General features: G+C 39.5%; 2 protein-coding genes across 7 annotated transcripts in view; one reads left to right on the top strand and one right to left on the bottom strand.

The window, feature by feature from the left end:
* The window catches only part of JAM2 (junctional adhesion molecule 2), a 32599-nt gene extending 19962 nt beyond the window's left edge, over positions 1–12637 (top strand). Inside the window, exons 3-10 of the mRNA XM_021532402.2 lie at positions 529–642; positions 2115–2267; positions 5275–5480; positions 7642–7744; positions 9147–9254; positions 10218–10233; positions 10966–10999; positions 11912–12637. Of these exons, the coding sequence (XP_021388077.1) occupies positions 529–642; positions 2115–2267; positions 5275–5480; positions 7642–7744; positions 9147–9254; positions 10218–10233; positions 10966–10999; positions 11912–11944 (767 nt within the window). The 3' untranslated portion in view covers positions 11945–12637. The remainder of the gene's footprint in view (positions 1–528; positions 643–2114; positions 2268–5274; positions 5481–7641; positions 7745–9146; positions 9255–10217; positions 10234–10965; positions 11000–11911) is intronic.
* A 4008-nt stretch (positions 12638–16645) lies between these two features.
* Positions 16646–20917, bottom strand: ATP5PF (ATP synthase peripheral stalk subunit F6). Of its 6 annotated transcripts, none has more exons than XM_021532404.2 (4): positions 20818–20917; positions 19823–20005; positions 18421–18545; positions 16646–16769 (listed from the first exon to the last, which is right to left on the bottom strand). In XM_021532404.2, the coding sequence occupies exons 2-4, from the start codon at positions 19990–19992 to the stop codon at positions 16741–16743; spliced, it is 324 nt and encodes a 107-aa protein (XP_021388079.2). In that variant the 5' UTR covers positions 19993–20005; positions 20818–20917; the 3' UTR covers positions 16646–16740. The 6 variants fall into 6 exon arrangements, with proteins under 6 accessions (XP_021388079.2, XP_077647073.1, XP_021388080.2 ...); XM_077790947.1 differs by having other exon boundaries at positions 19823–20002; positions 20822–20912; XM_021532405.3 differs by lacking the exon at positions 20818–20917 and adding an exon at positions 20526–20655 and having other exon boundaries at positions 19823–20002.
* Positions 20918–20927: the final 10 nt, after the last annotated feature.

Genomic DNA, 20927 nt, shown 5'->3' with positions numbered 1-20927 from the left:
AGCTTACAGGTAGCAAGGTCTATATTGCATTTGTTTCTTTAACCATCTTACTGGAATATTTTTCATCTCCATTAAGTTATACATTTAAACAGAAAAGCTATTGATACTGAATTCAGAATGGTACTTCAAAAAATATGTTTATAACAGGGTTAGAGTCGCCTTTTTTAGGGATGATCTGGTCAGAAATTTTTAAACTAAAATGAGGGTAGTAATAAAGAATGTAATTGGTAAAGTAGATATTCCTATGTTAGATGGGGAAAGTAATAAACCCTATCCAGCATGGGAATCCCCAGCATCTGAGGTCTGACCCAAAAGCCACTGAAGTATAAGAAAATTACTGGTTTCTTTCTCCCCGCTGTGTGTAAATCTGGAGAAGCATCACTTTGAGAAGTAGATCTAGCCATTGCTGACTGTACAAGTTCTTTTGAAGGAGGAACATGAATTTCAGGGAGCTTGAATGTATACCAACACAATACTAAAATCTCTAATTTTCCCTTTTGCCTTTATTATTTTTTTTCTTCTCTCTAGAGGCTATTCTTAGTTGCAAACACAAATTTTCGAAAGGGATGAGTTTAAGAATAGAGTGGAAGAAAATCCAGTCTCAAGGAGTTTCATTTGTCTACTACAACAGTGAATTTACAGGTACAGTACTGCATGGTTTAACATGTCATTCTCTATCACAGCTATTGACTCTTTCTTGGGGAGCAACACCAAGAATAAGACTGAACAAGAAGGCTCTTGGCTGTTCATATAGAAGAGCTGTCCTTTTCAGAAAGAGAATTCTTGTCAGGGGAAAAAAAAAGACATTTCTTTATAAATTATTATTTACTTTTTAATTAACTTAAATATAATAAAAATTGAAGACTAAGAAAAATGGTACTGCAGATTCCTTGGGATTTTTCAACAATGAAATTACATGCGGATGTAAACTCCCCTAAACTACTGCAGGCTCTGCACTCTCATCCTAAAAAGAGGTTTCTCAAGCCTCCTGTAAAGCAGGAGGCTTAGATATGAATAATGCAGAATTTTTTATATACATAAAATATAAACTCAGCTATATATTATAAATTATTTGTATTCTTTTCAGAAGTAGAATTTCTCTTTGTATGGTTTGAAAAGGATTTCTTCAGCTTTGTGTGTTGGAGAACATATGAGTCTCTGTTACATTGTACACAACAAACAAAGGTTGAGAAATAAAAGCACAGAGATTTTGTTAGTTTGTAGAGCTTGCAGATGTGTTGACCTTGATGAACTTGTTTTTTTCCTGCATATATTTAATTTAGAGAAACACTCAGACTCATGCTTCTGTGTGTGCATGTAACTTTCATAATAAGCTGTAGAATTAAAAAGACTTATTCATTGTAGGAAGTCTGATGGCAGTGTTTTTGCTAAATCCATCAGGTTTTTCTTGCCAGGTTAAAATGTCAAATACTCTGCTGTGGTCTCACTCACAACCTTTTCTTTAAGGCAATTGAGTTAGTGATTGCCATGCCTTTAGTGGAAAGGGATGTCTTTCAGTCACCTCACTACTGCTATATGTATTTTCTTGAACCACCTGCAGAAAAATGGATAATGTGGATTCCAAGTGGATAATGTATGGCAGATGGAGGTTTTTTGAATTGAAGGTGGTTTTTTGGACTAAATGGAAGGTTCATACTGTTTTGAGAAGGGGCTTACATATTGCTCTTTGCTGATAGGTAACTAACACTGAACAAATGAGCAATAGTTTCATGTACAATATGATGTAAAATGTCAATATATTGCACATGATTCCAGAATAAGCCAATGAGGCATAGATATTTGCTTCAGACTGAAAGAGGAGAAATTTATTCTAGATATACAGAGGAAATATATGAAGGAAGTTCTTCCCTGTGAGGATGGTGAGGCCCTGGCACAGGTTGTCCAGAGAAGCTGTGCCTGCCCCATCCCTGGAAGTGTTCCAGACCAGTTTGGATGGGGCTTGGAACAACTTGGTCTAGTGGAAGGTGTCCCTGCCCATGGCAGTGGGGATAGAACAAGATGATCTTCAAGGTCCCTTCCAATCCAAACCATTCTGTGATTCTATGATTTTATAAGCAAAGAGCAGAAACCTCTCTGTCTTGTTCTCCCTAAAGGTGATCTTCGAGGCCGAGCAGAGATGCTGAATACAGGAATCCGAATTAGGAATGTGACTAGAAGGGATTCTGGGACCTACCGCTGTGAAATCAGTGCCAAGAGTGAAGAGGGGCAACGCCTGGGAGAAGCTACTATTACTCTCACAGTATTGGGTACCAATTTTATTACTTAGGCTTTTTAAAGAAACTGGATGATGAGGTGTTGGGGTGCTGAACGTAGGGTTGTCCACACAGCATGTGGCTGCTGGGTTTTTGGGTCTTCTTCGGGCTGGGTTTATAAACACACTTGCACACAAACATTGTACAACATCACAAAAGAGCTTGGCAAAAGTCACACTTGCATTAGAAAGGGACTTAACTAGGGTTTTATTAAATCAGAGTGAGTTTCAGTTCTCAAAACTGAAATCGCTCAGTGACTGAGAATCTGGATAAGATGATCATGGTGTTTGGCACTGGAAAGTCAGCATCTGTCAACACTTATCAAATATTCACAAGCAGAAGCTCATTCCAACATGCTACAGTCTTGTCCTGGTTTTGGAAGGAGTTTTTGTGCAATGACAGCCAGAGAGCTGGCAGTCAGTGGGCTTTATTCACAGGAGAGATGGTGGTGCCTGCTGGGGAGCAGTTGTTCTTTGTGGGTCTTGTTTTCTTTCCCAGTTAAGGAATTGATGGAAAAGTGAATACTGAGCACATTGTTCTCACATTGGGTTTGGTATTTGTTGCACTGGATGAGTGGTAGAGGCCAATAGTTTTCTTTTTTTTACCTGTACAAGGACAAAAGAAAATACTTGTTTTTGTAGACTCTAGATTTGTCCTATTAAAGCTAGTAATAATTGATCATTCAAAACTATACATAAAGTTTCTAAGTTCTTCATAAAAGATGATAAATGCACAAACTTCTGATAAGCATCAACAATGAGGTAACCCCACTGTCTTCTACTTGCCCAACAGCTTTTCTGTTTTAAATGTGACTTCTTAATTTAAAGTTGAAGTCCTCAAGGCCAAAGAGAAGTGGGGGGGCAGCACGTGTTGCTTACAAACCTTTTTGAAAGTTAATGTGAATTAGTATTTCATTTGGTTTTCTATATCTCTGCTTTTTATCTTAAAATTAACCAAGAAAAAACCAGCTATACTAGTTAAGGTGTCAGTTGTTCTTTTAATGTTCCATGGATGCCTCTTCACCATTATTTTTCTTCTATATAATGTTAAGTACCAAAAAAAAAATTTAATTCCTTTTCTGTTCATATTAAAAATCAAAAAAGATACATTCATCCTCATAGGAGAAGGAGCAAATAGTTCTCCTGCATCTGTGTGGGGGAATGTTCATTTTTAATTTAAACTGGAATGTAGTAACCAATTGGTTTTGGTCCTCACATTGGGGTTTATAAAGTACCTATGACCATTGCCAATGTCTCGGTGAATCTTTCTGACATTCACTTTTCAAAAATTGACTCCTTTTAATACAAAAACTCTTTTTCCTCCTCCTCACTTAGGTTTTTAAATACTAGGGTAGAGAAGGGGCCAATTGCTGGACTTCAGATTCTGAGTTATCCCATCTGTCTGTGGACAAGAGGTTGCATACAAGCAACGAGGTGAAACAAACTCTAGGGTTGGATGAAAGTGCACAGACCGGAGACAGGATGACACAGCATATGGTGGGGGGAGGCTGGCAGTAAGCATCTCTTTCATTTTTAGCAACTCATAAATTTTACTGTGCTCTCAGTAGCAGGATTGTGCCTTCCAGCCCTTCTCCTACACCTCATTTCATTGATATGCTAGTTATCAAACATGCACAAGTGCTTGCCTCCTCACAATGACTGTCAGCCTGCTGTCATGTTACCATGATCCCATTAGGAAAGTTCTTAGAAATGCCTCTGCCCGAATTAAGGAGCAAACTAGATCATATGCCAGTGACAATAGTATGGGGCTTATTTAATAGTAAGTATATGAGAGAAGGAGAGAGAGAGAAATAAGAAATAGGTGAGAGGGACAGAGAGTAACAAGGACAGAATAAGGAAAATACCACCACTCCATGGATCCCAATGATGTTTCACTGATCCTCTCCAGCTGGTCTTGGTGGTGAAGGTCCCCCCTGAAAGCACAGAATCTAATAGGTGAATAAATACTCAGTCTAGGTAGGAAAATCCAGGCTCCTCCCTTGGGGGGCAGGGGGAGTTTACCATTGTCTCTTACATGCTGGGTTTGTTGTATCACATGCAGTCCAGTGGTGCAAGGCTTCAGGAATGACACTGAGGAGCACTTTAGTAGGCTTTTGATGGATTAAGGCACCCCCTCAGCTGCCTCTCACATGAATATCCCATGGATGTGGCCTTCCCAAGGTTGGTGGTTCCATAGCCAGTTTGTGTAAGGGAGGATGGGTTCCCTGCCCCTGAGCAGAGGTTACAACACACCAAAACTTCCTCCCCCTACATCAGCTGGGGGGAAAATCTGTGCAAACCTGCTCCCAGCCTGCTCCTGTGGGCTACTGTGACAGCTATAGCTGGTCTATAGCAGCACAGATAATTAGGCCATAACAGATACCAACCCGACCAGCCTAACTCGTTAGAGAATAAGTAGTAAACAAGTCCCCAGGTTTTAAGTCAATAGGTTGAATTCAAGTTCAAACAAGGGGACCCCAGCCAATCCCTTTGAACCAGGAGTGTACCTGTATCATTGGCCAGTGAGCTGTGCAGAGTTAAGACTTTTGACCAATAATATCTGGAAGCATGGGAAATTCAAAGCCCCTATATAAGAGGGCACACATCAATAAACTCTGGCTGTTGCTGTATGAACCTTGGTGTGTATACGTTGCATTCCTGTCTCCATCAGTGACAGTCTATGGCCTCCCTCACTCCAAAGCAAGCCCAAGATGATTCTTAGCATGGCTGCTGGGTTTGGCTCACATCCTTTTCCATGTTTACTTGCTTGTTTCAGGTGATTAAGAATGAGTTTTCACTTTATTTAATCTCAGCATTTGACTTTCAGTCCGAACTCCAAGTCAGGTATCTTTAGGGAGGCTTCTTTGGTTGTAGCTTCTTAATACAGTTTTTGTTATAATGGGCAAAACTTAACATCAATGTTTGAGGCATGAACTATTTCAGACTCTGACACATGTGGACAGTATAAGTACATTTGTAACAAGTTCAATTTCACTGTCCAGTGGCTCCGACTACTCCAGTGTGTGAGGTACCCAGCTCCGCAATGACAGGAACGGTCGTGCAGATGAGTTGTAAGGAAACTGAGGGCTCCCCTCCGTCTGAGTACCAGTGGTACAAGAATGGTGTTGCCTTGCTGGAGAAGACAGGAACAGGCAGTGCTAGAGCAGCAAACATAACTTACACCATGAATAAAAAGTCTGGCACGCTGGTAAGTGTAATAACCAACTCTGTCATAGACGGCTATCGAGGAGACCAAATTTACTGTTCAGTAAAATTATCTAGGGATCTAAATCCAGAAATTCACAAGGTCTTTGTTGGAGGTCAATGTCATGCTGAAATGTGCTGAGAAAATGCAGAAGGTGGTTTCTGCCTCAAACCAGTGACAAGCCGTAGACATTGAATGACACGTACAAACTGGGTGAGAAGCGAGGGTGCAGTAGTGATAATTGAGAATCTAGAAATACATGACAAATTTTACCTTGTGAATTGGTAAACTAGTGCCAGGTGAGAATGAGGTGTCAGTATGGCAACAGAGATATATTTGACAGAACCTTAAAATTTGGAATAGTAGCTTCATACACTTCAAGGGGAGTGCAGCACTCAGGGCAGTACAGAAACTCTGCACTCCAATGCTATTTACAAGTTCCCATCCAGGACTGTGAAGTCAGTGGGAATGAGCTGGGACTGTAAGTAAGCTTAGCTCGTTTTAGTTGTAGTTTGTTTTGTGGGTCGTAATGTTGGGTTTATTTGCCTTCAGAGCTGGCTGTCTCTCTCATTCTTACCCCATTAACTGATCCTTCAAAAGAACTTGATGCTACTTAGGAAGCTGAGATTTTTCAGAAGTAAAGAGTTATTCTAAAAACACTACTCTTGTGCAGAATCAAACATGGAAATTGAAGTATGACTAAGCATTCAGATGTTCTGAATGCTCATCACGGAAATCAGGTGGACTATTCAAACTTAATCACTATTCAAACTTACTAATCACTTCTGAAAATATCTAAGTATGGCATACATTAAAAAGACACAGTTAACAAGTCTAATAATTATGAAAATAGAAATACTGGAATTGACATGAGGTCAGTTTCTATCCATCTCTTTGTAATGGATCAAGTGAGAGATTTAGAAAAGCCCTGCCTTAGGCTTAGATTTTTTGCAGCAGCTCTACTTAGGTGACCTGCACCTAAATCTCTCTGGCTCACAAGTTCTTAAGAGGGAACAGTTAGATCTATTATAAATAGAGTTACTTACTGAATTGGCAGAAAGTTACAGACAAGAGGCCTTAAACACTTATTTATCACACAGTGTAAAATAAAAGAACTACTAGTAGATTACATAAAATCGTGCATGACTTTAAGGTATCTATATTACGGCTAGCAAGGAAATAGTGCAGGTTAGGAGTCAATGTAACTTACCACCACATTGCTGATAGGGTACAAAGAGTTCTTACACTCAGCCCCCAGGACAGCAACCACAAAGTGGGGTACTGACTTTGGCGAGGAGAGCTCACACTTTTGCAGGGAATGTGCAGAAGATTCTTGCTTTGTGAAAATATGGTGTAGCTTTTACAATTTGTGAAGTGTATGTCAAGCAGAAATTCCAGCTTGTCTTTTCACATCTGCTTCCATAGCAAGATGTTTACTGTCAGCTGAAAGCATCACTCCTATGGCAATGAAATAATTCACTACAAGATAAACTGTCCTGATTGAGTTACTTCACCGAGGCTCCTGTGAGGCTCATGTGAGAGCAAGATGCTCTGAGTTATTGCACCAACTAGCAAGCAAGAGATAAGCTCTTCTGTGGAAGGGGAGATGTCCTGCTAGTCTCGTTTGCATTTCATTTTCATTTTTACAGTAGCAGTATTTAATAAATAGTACTGTTTACCATTTCTCTGTTGGAAGAAGACAAAGTGCAAACAACTCTTCTGAAAAATTTCTGTTGACATTGCATCATAAGTAGTATGTGGCAAGTTTTTTGAAGGATCAGTTACTGGTGTTATTGTTTTGATAAAACGAAGAAACAGTTTGATTTCAAGTATTCTGAAATTAGAGCACATCTAAAAAAGTGGATATTATTATTATTATTATTTAAAAAGCATAAAGTTCTGGTCCACTGAAAATTAATTTCCTTGTAGATACACTCCACTGAGTTTAAATGTCCATCTAAAGGAACCTCTTAGGCAACTAGTAAAAGTTGAAGGACCAGGGAATGTGACTAGGGAGCTGTTACGAGGTTGAAATGGAACAGAATTTCTTACTTGCCTTCAGGGTTTCATTTGTTTAAAACAAACAAATCTACATTGACATGTCAAAATTTCTATCCTACAGGATTTTTTCCCCTGATAATGGTTTTGGATTGTTTCTTAACAGCTGTTTAATACAGTTACAAAGAATGACACTGGAGAGTATTTCTGTGAAGCCTCCAATGGGATTGGATTATCTCAGAAATGTTCAGTAAAGCGAATGCAAGTTGGTATGTGTTAAAGAAAATAATGGTGGAAAACAATCTTGCAGTAGGATTTATGTAATTGCATGGTAGCTAAGAATCTAAGACCAGATTGAATTAAATCTTTTTATTTGATTATGGCATTTGTGGGGAGGAGAAATAATAAGCTCCTTATTGAGTAATTAGCTTTTAGATTGCTAAACACTAAACTTCACAGAAAAGCATCAGCTATATGAGAACTTTAATATTTCCAAATGCTTTTGTGGAAGGCTTACAGAAGAGTGTGCCAGATCACTGGGGCATTTTCTTTATATAAAGCCTCCCTTTTGGGATTCATTCATGGGAAATCTTAATGTAACAGTCTTTAATAAACCAAAATGTGTGAGGATTTTTTGCAAAATATACAACTGGTTCTTGCAGATATCATAGGAAAGCAAATGGTAACAAATTCTATTAAGTACTGCAGGGAAGACCCTGTCCAAGTATTCCATAAAGCAGCACATGGAACTGCAAAGTTCCATATGTTGCTTTCATGGAACTTAGCTGAAAATCATTGTGCCATGGGTTTTAATGCATTCTTGGTGGATTATGAGCAAATTTTCCTCAAGCTACTGAGATAGAATCACTCTGTGAAAATATGCAGTAAATCCTAAACTGCTGTCAGCCTAAATCGTACAAAAATTTGTTAGGTTTTGGGGTAAAAATGTCAGCCTAAAGTTGGGATCCAAATAAATGGAAACAAAACAAAAACCTATGAAAATGTTTCTCCTTCTTGATCATTTTGGTTTTCCTAAAATGAATAAGTTTGAAGCTCTTAGCGATTATATCAGGATATGAGTATAGTCTTTGTCATGGTTGAAGTCAAGCCATCACCTTCAAAATAAAAATGGCCAGATGTTTCAGTAGCCTGGTGTAGAGTTTAACTTCAGGAAACTCAACTTTATTGTGTTGTATTTTAAAAGCCTTATTATTTAAAAATTTAAAAATCATTGAGTTTCAAGTAACTAATTTGAAGAGTTCTCTACAAGTGGAACTCAATTGCCACCAGTTGTTTCAGTTGTGTTAAGCAAATGATGAAACTTACTTTAACACTTAAAAAGATTTCATTATGTTTTTCTTCAGAGATATATGACTTGGGTAATATTTTTCTGGGGTAGATATGATAAAAAATATGTATCCCTTGGTTCTTCTTATTCTTTTCTTACTTTTGATCCAAACTAAGGAGCTGATGTGTACCAAGCACTTCTGTTAGTGACTGTGGGACATTAGTGGCTTTTTACTGCTTACTTACATCTGTTACTAATTAACTTATGCATCTTGGGCCAAAGCTCACCTATAGATATAAAAATGCCTGTGTTAATTAGGGAAAAATCCAGCCAGTAGAAATTTTTACAATTTAGAACAGAGGACTTCTGCTTTATAATTACAGATGACCTTAATGTAAGTGGTATCATTGTGGCTGTAGTATTGGTGGCTCTGGTGATGGTTCTGTGTGGCCTTGGAGTATTCTATGCCCAAAAAAAGGGCTACTTTGCAAGTAAGTAGAATAAAATCACTCCTTTCTTGAGTCAAAAAATGTCTTTATTTAGCAGTATTTCCATTACATTCTCTCTTGCCTAGAGAAGCTGTGGATGCCCCATCCCTAGAAGTGTTCAAGGACAGGTTGGAGGGAGTCCCGAGCAACCCGTTCTAGTGGAAGGTGTCCCTGCTTATGGCAGGGATTTAGAACCAGATGATCATTAAAGTCCCTTCCTACCCAAACCATTCCATGATTTTATGATTCTGATGATGTCCTCCTTTCCATAAAGGTTCTAGCTCCATGGTACTAAAGCTAGAGAGCATTAAAACAACAAATTTTGTGCAGACATTTTTATTCTGCCAACGTCTACTGCAAAAGGTACTTTGAAAATGACACGGAGATGTTTGCACAGTTGCTTAAGGCTACCAAACAACAACCTAGGGAAAGCAACAAGCCTGACTCTGGTTCTTGGAACCTCTCCACCCTAGTTTTGATAAGGAATGCCTAATAAAGGCAAAATAAAATAAGCCCACTTTAGTCAACAATGCCTGACCAATTAAATTCCGATGAAACTAAATTAACTGTCTTCTTCCTCTGGGTCATGGGAAAAGTTTGCATTTAGGGATTGCTGTATAAAGCTTGATATCCAGCAACCCTCTCTGTAGCCTTTACATTGGTACCTATAGGCTTGAGCACAGCAACAACAGATGCCAAACATTGGGGTCTGTAAAGGTCAGCTGCCTGAAATTACCAGAGGCTTCAGAGCTGCTCGTTAGAGTCCACTTGGAGCTTCATTTACCCTTGAAAGCAACCTAATCTTTCTTCTGCCTAAACTCACTACACCAAAAAGAGACATTTGGGTCAGAAAGTCCTTCTAGAAACTGAAGAGCTGAATATTCTAGGAATAACTACTTCAAAAAACTTCAGATCAGCTAAGGAAACTATTCCTGTACTAATTCTTTTCTTTTCTTTCTTTTTCAGAGGAAAGTTCTTCCCAGTAAGTAAGCAAGTACATAAATCACTGCAAACCTCATTTACATTTCAGATTTTTTAGTAACTATAATGATTTTTACAGCCTTTCTAACATATTTTTGTGCAATAGCTTTCTTGGCACTGAGATAAATCTGATCCTACACACTAGCTGCTTTCTTAAATAGAAACTAGTGTGGTGGTCAGAAAGTGAATCATTACATTAATGTGGTAAATACACAGATATGTGTCTTTTTACATAGTTATAGCTTACACTCCTAACTCAGCTATTCATGTGTCTTCTCTTCAAACTAGACAAAAGACAATCAGAACCAAATTGAACTGCTCTCATATCCGTAAGTTATTTCAGGAAGTGTTTTGTAAAAATATAACTGGTGGAAACTTTCTGACAGTGCCTGGTCTATTCCTTTGATATGGATTTATTTCACTCAAATTTCTCAGTAGCAAGTCAAAATTCCTCAAGCTATTTTAGTTTTGGTCATGACCTAGACAAAAAGTGTAACTGGAAGACTGGGAAAGACAAGCTAGAGAAGGTATTTGGCAGTGGTTTATGAGATCATGACTGATATCTAAAAGCATTCAATGGATTTGTTACTGTAAGTTTTTTATAAGAGAAGGGGAAAAAAATCCCCAAGGATTACTGGAAATCTGGAAAAATGCATTCATATATAAAGCTCCCAAAAGGAAGTACTGGAAAAGTAGCTATTTAACCTGTATTCCTTTCCTGCTCTGTTAACAGAAAGAAGATGAACTATCAATCTACAAGTGAAAAGGCAAGTCTTCTGTGTTCAGTAGTGTATTTTAAAAGCTTTTGATATCTTCAAAGTTCCTTAGATCTGTCATGTCTTTCCACATGTACACAATCTCCTCACTCCTGCCATGCCCATACCTGGCAACACTTTGCATTTACAGCTTCCTATTGCATAGTCTTAAGTGCAACACAGCTGCAGCATTTTGCTCCATACTTTGCATCTTCTTGTACACATTGAGTAATTAACTGAGACACAGACCAAGACAGCAGTGAGAGAAAGATTGGCTCTAACTCTTCTAAGAATAATGTGGGTCAAAAAACTTGACTAAATATGGAAGCTGAATTTACTACTTCCACCCCCACTTCCTTGAGTCGGCTCCAAGGGCTTTAGCTACACCTACATCATTCCAGCTTTAGAGATTGGTGCTAAAAGAATAGAGTTCTAAGTAAAACTTCAACTAGGAGTGACTGAATATCACCATCTACAGTTTAAGGACATTAGGAGTTTAAGTAGCATGAGTACTACTGACGTAACCTTAAAAGATCCCTGAACACCACCCATTTCCTTAATTGAAACAAAATATACTAAATTGCATAAGCTTAATCCTTGATCTAGTATGTATATAAGAAACTTCCTGAGACAGTCTGTTTGCTTTGAGAAAGATAAAGCTTTGAAGAGCTATGGTATCTGCTTATCATTGTTAATGCACTTAAAAATCAGATGCTGAACAGAGCTGCTCGATACCTGTATTTATGTGTAGAGTGCACATTGTAGATCTCCCGTCTCAGAAAAGAATAAACATTTACTAAGAGTACATCAGACACATTTCTTGTCAAGCTCAGTGCCTTAGTTTCTTCTGAAATGTACACTAAATATTAACCTGCTTAAAATCTTTGAACTATTATTTATTGTAACCTTGTTTGCTTCATTTAGGATTTCAAGCATACCAAGTCCTTTTTTATTTAGAAGATTTCAGCCTCTATGAGGGACATCAAATTACTACTTGTTATACAAAAGTATCAATGTCCTGGTTTCAGCTGGGTTAATTTTCTTCATAGTAGCTGTGTTTTGGATTTAGTATGAGAATAAAGTTGATAACACACTGATGTTTTAGTTGCTGCTGAGTAGTGCTTACTCCAAGTCAAGGAGTCCTCAGATTCCCATGGTCTTCCAGTGAAGAGTTGCAAAAGCATGGACAGAACACAGCTGGGACAGCTCATCTGAGTTGTCCAAAGGGATATGCACAGAATCACAGAATCATAGAATAAGCTGAGTTGGAAGGGACCCATCAGGATCATGAAGTCCAACTCCTGACCCTGCACAGGACACCCCAAGAATCACACCATGCTCCTGAAAGCATTGTCCAAACACTTCTGGAACTCAAACAGCCTTGGTGCTCAGTGACCACCTCCACGCCAGAATATCATGCTCAGTATTTAAATTGGGGAAGTTGGCCCAGAGGAGCCAACTGCTGCTGGGGAACAGGCTGGTCATCAGTCAGTGGGTGATGAGAAACTGTTGTGCATCACTTGCCTTTCTTGGGCTTTACTCCTCTCTCTCCTTTTCACTACAATTCATATTATTGTTGTTATTAATGTCATTAGCATTATTAGTATCTTATTTTACTTTGTTTCAATTATTAAACTGTTGTTCTCTCAACCCACCAGTTTTACTTTTTTTTTTCCCCAGTTCTCCCACTGGGCTGGGGTGGGGACAGTAAGCAAGCAGCCACATGGGACTGAGCTGCTGGCAGTTCTTTTTGGCACTCAACGTGGGACTCAAAAGGTTGAGATAAAAACAGATCTGACTAAAGCATGTTAAAACAAGTTTGTTATAAGCCTTCATTGTATTGGTTTAATAGTTGCTGGTCACCATACTGATTCATTTGCTCTAGGCCTAGGCTAAGGTTATCACGGTGTTGTTCTGTGTTGTACTGGCTTGTGGTATGATGCCCAAGGTCAGGAGCCTGTCTGGCGTGTCCCCGCTGCCCTTTGGGAGCCATCTGGTGGAAACTATCCACAGTTACATCTACTGCCTTCTACCCTCAGAGCAAACCCATGGGAAAAACACCTTCCTTCCCCTCCAGGATGATTACTGAGCATTTGAGAATTTTAAAGACTTTGCATATCCTGTGACTACCCCTGAAACCGACCTGGTCCTTTTGGTAACAATCAGTATGTTGTTGCATATGGTTCAGGCCTTCTTTAAGGTTAAGAAACAAATCTGTGGCTACGGAAACCCCACCAACACATTCTGTACCTATACAAACTTCAGTAACAGGTCAACAAGAAGCAACCATTCAAAACTTATTCCTGAGTGAGCTGCAGGATATACATAAATATTTCAGCTGTTGTCATGATAAGCATACTACCAGCCAGCTGTTCTGATGCTGGGATAACGGGACTAACGGATTGGAATTAGAGGGTAGGAATCACTTTCTAAGAAAGCATGCATTGACAAGGTGATTGCAAGAGAGACACAAGTTACCAGCCTCTGGAAGCAACTCCTGTCAAACCTGAAGGAAAGGTATCCTTACAAGAATGATGTGTTACATGTCACCATGCAAGTGGAAAGATATCCAGTACTTGAGGGAATTAGCCATGCTAGAAATTTATTTTGGCCTGGACAATACAAGGTTCCCCACAGATCCAGACCAATTCGTCTGTATGTGACCCACGTGGTGGAAGTTTGCAGAGTGTACCAAGAGTACACACCAACCCACTGCCAATGTTACTCTAAAAAGACATCACACCACCATCTGTGGATACGGTGGCTTGCCATCTCTGGGAATGTGAAGACAATCTCTCTTCCTCTCTCATCTGTGGAGAAACTATCAGATAAACTGTCCCAGGAGTTTCAGCAGTTCAAAGAGGTTATGTTCTATTCCCCACCTCTACAGACCCATGCTACTGACAGTAAGCATTGGCTCAAGAGGGAGGATATGGAAGGTACATGACATGGGATACCCTGTGGGTTTAGCTGAGACCACAGAGAAGGCATGAAGAATTGGGATGGGAGACCTACCTCGACCTTAGACATATGAATTTTAAGGAAAACAATCCCAAATGGGGGTTCTTCCAGGAAAGCTGCTACTCCTGTCTCCAGTGGATGGTTTCCCAGGCAGAGTGGAAGGGCTGAATTTACTCCTAATCCTATGGAATGGAATTCTAATCCATTTCTTCAAAAAGTAAGCTTAGATGTGGGTTTTTTGAAAATGCATATCCCGAACCATGTAAGCCCTCTTTATCACGTGATTCAGAAGAATGATTTCACAGGGGCCCTGAGCAACATCACCAAGCTTTTGAACAGAATGAACTAGAAATACTTGGAAAATACTCACAGATGCTTGGGCCAAGGAACATGGCATTTAGTGGATATATTGTATCATGCACCACCTGAGAAAAACAACATGATCCATTGGGCTGTTAGACTACACTGAGGGCAACGGCCAGGGGCAGCCTTCAAACATTGGGATGCACATTGGCAAAGGCTACCTGGTGAGTCAGCACTAGATCTGCCAAGTGGGCTGGCCCTGCCCAATCAAAACTTTTACTGTAGAAGAGAATAAAGTCCCTGTAGTGCATATGAAAACTGTACTGTGGAAGACAGTCTGGGTTGTTCCTGCCTTGGGCAAAGGCAACCTCATTTATGGGATTGTTTTTGCTTGAGGACTTGGGCACACTTGTTAAGACAGGAGGATGGGCAAGTCTGGTTTGTGCATTGAGTGGATTTGATTGAATAGCCAGTGCATTGTGTGATGCTAATTGCTGTGTATTAGCACTTCTACATCAGCTGCATGCCCATGATTGCACTGGGCACCTCATGGTGCCTGTCTCCACCCCTCCAGCTTTAGGGATCTGAACCCAACTCCCCTTCAACTGCCATATTAAGAATGAACGTTGATGTAACTGGTCAAGCAGAGCAGCGACGGAATCAGAACTGGTTTCAACATGTAACAATCCAACACTCACAAGTCATGACTGTCATAAGCCAAAAGTCACAGACTAAATTAATTCAACAGACTTGTATGGGAATTAAGGAAATGGTATCTGTGCGTGCATCTATAAAAAGATGGGAAAGGTGGTGGTGTATGAGGAAGTGTGGGATCCGGCATGACAAATGATATGGAGTAAGCAGCTACTACTTTTCTGGTTTCAGCTGGGAGTTAATTTTCTTCCTAGTAGCTGGTACAGAGCCGATTTCTTTAGAATTAGAATAATGTCAATAACACAATAATGTTCCAGTTGTTGCTCAGCAGTACTTACCCCGAGTCAAAGACTTTTCAGTGTCTGATGCTCTGCCAGTGAGAAGGTGTTCAAGCCACGAGGGAACAGGGCCAGGACTCTGACATGAACTGGGCAAAGGGATATAACACCATGCCCAGTATTTAAACTGGGGGAAGTTGGCTGAGAGGGACCATTTGCTGCTGGGGCATCAGTCAGTGAGTGGTGACTGGCACTTGTGCTTCTCAGGTTTTCTCCCTCTTTCCCATATTACTTTGGTTCAATTATTTAAGTGCTTTATCTCAACCCACAGATTTTGTTTCTAATTCCCTTCCCTACAGTAGGGGGAGGGGACAGGGAGTGAGCCAGAGGCTATGATATACTTAGTTGCCAACTGGGGTTAAACCACAACATCAAGGGATCTTTTGATTTCTGCTCTATAAATATTGCTTCCATGTCTTGCATGCTCAAAATAGAAACTACCAATATTTAGTCAACCTAGCTGTGATGGTATTAAAAAAACCCAAAACAACTTCCAAATAAACTTAAAGACAAATTAACTTGTCTCTTCAATTTAGTTCTGCGTGAAAGCTTCTCATTTTGTTCATATGTATATGCAGCAATACAAGATTCACTCTTGCAGCTTGGAACAATCTATTAAAATAATTTTCATAGATAGTCTCACTACTTGTGTCTCAACCATTGTCAAGGGCTCAAATTTCTCCTGCAATTTTGATTTACTAGAACTTAGAGATGATTTTGGGAATCTGATACAATTTCAAAGTGTGTAGAAGTAAACTCACTATGCTGACAAAATAAATCCCCCTGTAATAAAAGCTCAATCAGTGTTTTAGTGTTTAATGTGGAAGCCTCTCTGTAGACTGTGTATGGAGTTTCATTCTGAAGAAAAATCACGTCCATACAATTCAAACTGTAGTATGTAGACTCTAACTGTCGAAGTGCTTATGTAGTTTCTCAGATATAATTATTATAAATAAATAGCTCCTCATAAGCTAAAGTGTTTGTGTCAATAGTTCAGTCACAGAAATTAACACCTTACAATATCTTTAGAAGACTTCATTTTCTTCTGGAAGATTAACTTCATCACCTTTGTGTTCATTGATGCAGTGTAGAATTAGGGCATTTGTGCCTGTGCTTTTGACTGTGCAGCTCCATCACTACTGTAGGGCTTTGCTACAGAATTAAGGTTCATGGAGATTTTTTTCCTGCAGAAGCCTTTTGGATAAACTCAACAGAACAAATAGTTCCTTCCTGGTATATAATTATAAATGTTACAATATCTAAGAATTAAAACATAGCACACAAAGGAGTTTTGCAGTTAACACTGAGCAGCACTATTCAGCTGCCTCTTGTCATGTAAGAGTTGGTGATCACAGCTAGCTACACTCACCACGCAGTTAAGAACTTCTTCACACCACTGAAATCAAACTGAAGCACTACATTTATTAAATTACAACTGGTGCCATTTTCAGCAACTCCATGCCTGTACATTGCTGTTTGGTGTACAAGATGCAGAGATCACTTTGGAGTCTCCTCAAACTTGGGCTCTACAGGAGGAATGGGAGAGAGAAAATTCCTATTAGTCTCTTTTTATTCCATTTTCAAACACCACAATTAATTTGTAATTCAAAGAAAACTAACCATTACATTGGCAAGCTAAAGCAGTGCATTGCAGTCTACACCCCCACTGACTGATTAATTGTGGGCAGCAGTAAACAGTAACAAAGCTGGAGACAGGTCTTTTCCACCTTGTGGGAATCATGTATCAAGGCTAAGCCTCAGTAATTTCTGCCTAAACAGCTTCTAGTGACACCTGGGATAGGGAAGAAGACAGCAGAGAAACTGAAGAAGTCAACCAGAATGTTATTGGACAAGTATATTTCCAACATAGCTCTAATAACAAGTAATCTCTCTTCTTTCCCTTTCATTAGTGTATCATCAGTGTGTAGTAACAGAGAGGAGCACACAATTTAAACTCAACTTGGCAAGATACTCTCCACATGCAAACACTGACCAAGGAGTTCTGGATGTCAAAGGTACAGCTCACAAAGGTTAGGACTTTGGGCTACTCATGCCTGCTGTCATTAATACAAAGTCTTAGAGGCAAGGCTCAGCTTATAGTAAGCATCCCTAAGGTAAAAAATTCATGTTTCTACTCATATAATTACTCATATTAATTACAATTTGAAGCCTAAATGAAATTAGATCAAAGATAGGAAACAGTGGCAAAAGAACAAAGTCACGTTGTGTCTGTGCTTTGCTCTGTTCCTATGGTCACACAAATTCTTTTTCCTTACGAAAACAAGTACAATTTTAATATGTATAGTTTCACGTATGACACGGAAATAGAACTGAATGTAGAGAAACTACCTCCCTAAAATTGTGGAAAAATAAAAAAAAGGAAAACCAAAGATTCTACTTTACAAGTACTCTGTTTTATCTGCACCAGTAACAACCTGATACCAACTTTACCCAACTAAAATACTTACAAAATCCAAAACATTTTCAAGTGTGCTCCAAGTCTAAATTAGAATTCTCAGACAGTCTGATCAGAACTGCAAGTTGCTGACTATGGTTGCTTGGCATTGGCTGGTTGCCAGGTACTCACCAAACCTCCTGCTGTCTGCCCTTTCCCTTCCATGCTAAAACAAACTTAGAGCAGCTAAACAGAAGTCATAACCAAATCAATGAAGAAAAAATATGTGGCTTAACATAATTCAGCCACAAAATATCCATAAGTAAGGAAATTAAGTCCTATGTTCATTTTCTGAGATCAGTGGCTTTCCAGAGATGCTTACAAAATCAAAAAAGGCACAGTTTGGATGATATTAAGACTGATATTCACATTACAGTCTGCTGATCTTTTTGGCAAGATGAGAAAAATACAGACCCTAGGCTATTTCTATTTGAGCTCTTTCTTTAGGGTGTCCTTCTTTCTGAAGGACAATTAAGATAGCCTGATCTGACTGAGAATTTTGTTAATTAGTATAATGAAAACCATACCTCTGCTAGAAAAGGCAAATAATCAAAACAGGAGTCACATGGAAACAGATGTGAACTGTGGAAAAGCATAAGATTCCCAGAGGGCATTTTACAAAAAATTAATGGTACAAATATAAACTAAAGGGGAATGTAAAAAAAACTGTGAGTGGACATGTCTCTACTTGCAATTAGAATTCAGTAAAGTTGTTAACTCACCCTCAAATTTAAATTCTGGAAACTTGGTGAGATCTCCCTCACCATACGCCCGTTGGAGTCTTGCAAGGGATTCATTCATATCTTTCTGAAATTCAGGTCCTGCATCAACAGGCCCTCCAGTTTGCCTAATAAACATTAAAAGCTGTGATTAACAACTCAGTTCTAATATTATTTCACATGGAAAATTCTACTTTTTCAATCCCATCTATAAATTAAAACCTTCCTAACAGCCAGTCAAAAGAAATAATTAAAAATATTTGCAAAACTCAAGATATTACAACTCAGGGCCTCCTTACCTTACACACAAACAAGATTCTCAGGGTAAAGGTTTTCTGCTGTCAGTGATGAAAATCCAACTATCAGGGATGAAAATCCAAGCCTTTTGAGACAAAAGGTGGTCTTATGAGGCAAAACCACTGATGAGTATGGAGGCTCTCAGGCTCTTACTTTTGTTTGATCCAGGTGTGAATTCCTAACAAAACTGATTTGCAACTCTTCTGTCTCTGAACTAGTTATCTCAGTTAGTAAAGCTTACCTGTTCTTACAAAGAAAATGCATTTTGAATACTAAAGAAGCAAAACAGGAGCTTCTTGGGATTCAAGCATCAGATAACTAAAACAGTAACTCTTTAGATTGCCAGCACTCCATTGTACCAGCACAGGATCCATGCTTACAATTGGTAAAACCATCAAATATCTGCCTCCCTACACAGATGGGTTTGTAAGTAAGGACAAACATGTCTTCTACCAGCAGAGCTAAGAAGCATCTTAATTCCTTCCCAGGAATATTTCCCGAGAATAAATTACACAGAATTACTATAGTTTTTGTTTCCTGGTCAGCAGTTCATTCAAACATTACAAGAATCTAGGGTTCCATTTTTTAGGAACTGCTTATTAACTTAAGATGTTAAATGAACCATCCTGATAATTCCATTAATTCTCAACTGATTTTGGTGGCTATTTCCATTCAGCTTCTGGAAACAAAACTACAGAATAACTGTTTTCCCCAGCCAAAAAAAAAAGAAAGAAAGGGTTTGTTTAGCCTTTCCCCCCCTATTTATAGAGTATGTAGATGGGTAAAAATTAACATAACACTACATTAATGCAGCATGTAAGAGACTTTAACTGTGTGGTTTAACCGCCCAAGAAGAATGACATCACATTTTTTCTTTTTTAAGGGAAAAAAATTGGTATTTTCTATTAGACATGCAAGAACAACCTTTCCCACTAGTGAAACCGTAAGCGTTGCAGGAAAACACACCTTAAATATTTACAGACCAGCCTACCAGGAGTATCAAATTGTCAAAAACCAACCACTTCAGGTCTGATGTTCTTATGTCAAAATCAACAGATTTCCCCCTTTTGCCATCAGCCCCCTCCTTAAGACAATTTCTTTTACTTACTTGCTCTTAGTGTTGTACTCTCTGATCTTATCCAAGAAGAGCTTCTGGACTGGGTCAAGTTCTTTTGCCTTGTTGAAGACAATGGCAGAGAGCCCAATGTTCCTGCGCACGTGAGTGGCCACGGCGGAGTGGAAAAGGGAGGAAAGCCGCAAGATCTGCTGCAGGATCATGATGGCACTACTACTTTAACCATTAATAAAACACAAAAGCAGGAATAAAGAATCAGTCACAGCGATATAACAAACGCATTCAAAAAGCAGGAAAAAAAAAAAAAAACAGCTTGGAGCAAAAATAAGAAAAGTATTTAAAAGATATTTCCTTTAAGATCTTATTAAGATAAATGCAGAAGAAAGAAAGAAAAATGTACTTTGGGGCTGAACTTTAAAGCAGAGGTTATTTCAAAGGAGCATATTCAAAGGTTATATATAAAGGTTATATATAAATTTATATATATATATAAAACAGCATATTCAAAGGTTTATATATATATATATATATATATATATATATATATATAAAGGTTTATATATTTATATATATATATATATATAAAACTGTTATATATATATATAAAACTGTTATATTCAAAGGTTATTTAAAATAGCGTGGGGGGAGGGGAAATTCCAGCAACCACTGAACCCGAGGGCACCGTGGGTGCGCGACCCGTCCGGCACGGAACCACGACAGAACAACCCAGACAAACCGTGAATTCCGCTCTCCGCGCTGTCAAAGCAGGGAAAAAAGGCGACAATTCCAACCCCAGAGTCACCTTGGCCGAACCCCCGGGGCAGCCCGGCCCCGCCGCCCTCGCAGTGCGCGCCGGGAATCACCGTCCCCATCCCCTCCTCCCCGCGCACACCGGCAGCCGCGCACACCGCCCGGCCTGCGAAGAGCCCGGCACGCGTGGTACCCACGCAGAGCCGCTTCCCACCGAGAGCCCGGCAGCGTGGTACCCACGCAGAGCCGCTTCCCACCGAGGCCCGGCAGCGTGGTACCCACGCAGAGCCGCTTCCCGCGGAGAGCCCCGCGCTCCTCGTTCCGCACAGAGCCGCTCCCAGCCGAGGGAAAGCGGCTCGGGGCCTTCCGGAGCCGCGGGGGCTGCTGG

This window comes from Lonchura striata, chromosome 2 (genome assembly GCF_046129695.1).
Source record: "Lonchura striata isolate bLonStr1 chromosome 2, bLonStr1.mat, whole genome shotgun sequence".
In the NCBI taxonomy this organism is placed as follows: domain Eukaryota; kingdom Metazoa; phylum Chordata; class Aves; order Passeriformes; family Estrildidae; genus Lonchura; species Lonchura striata.
The sequence above is the reverse complement of the archived record's forward strand: the minus strand, read 5'-3'. Positions and strand labels throughout refer to the sequence as shown.

What these genes read in the sequence shown, in the direction of transcription:
- ATP5PF (XM_021532404.2), bottom strand. Translation starts at nt 19,992, where the DNA reads ATGATCCTGCAGCAGATCTTGCGGCTTTCCTCCCTTTTCCACTCCGCC. An exon ending in GAGTACAACACTAAGAGCAA is followed by an intron (nt 18,546 to 19,822) that starts GTAAGTAAAAGA and finishes AATGTTTATTAG; the next exon opens with GCAAACTGGAGGGCCTGTTG. An exon ending in TCCAGAATTTAAATTTGAGG is followed by an intron (nt 16,770 to 18,420) that starts GTGAGTTAACAA and finishes TTCCTCCTGTAG; the next exon opens with AGCCCAAGTTTGAGGAGACT.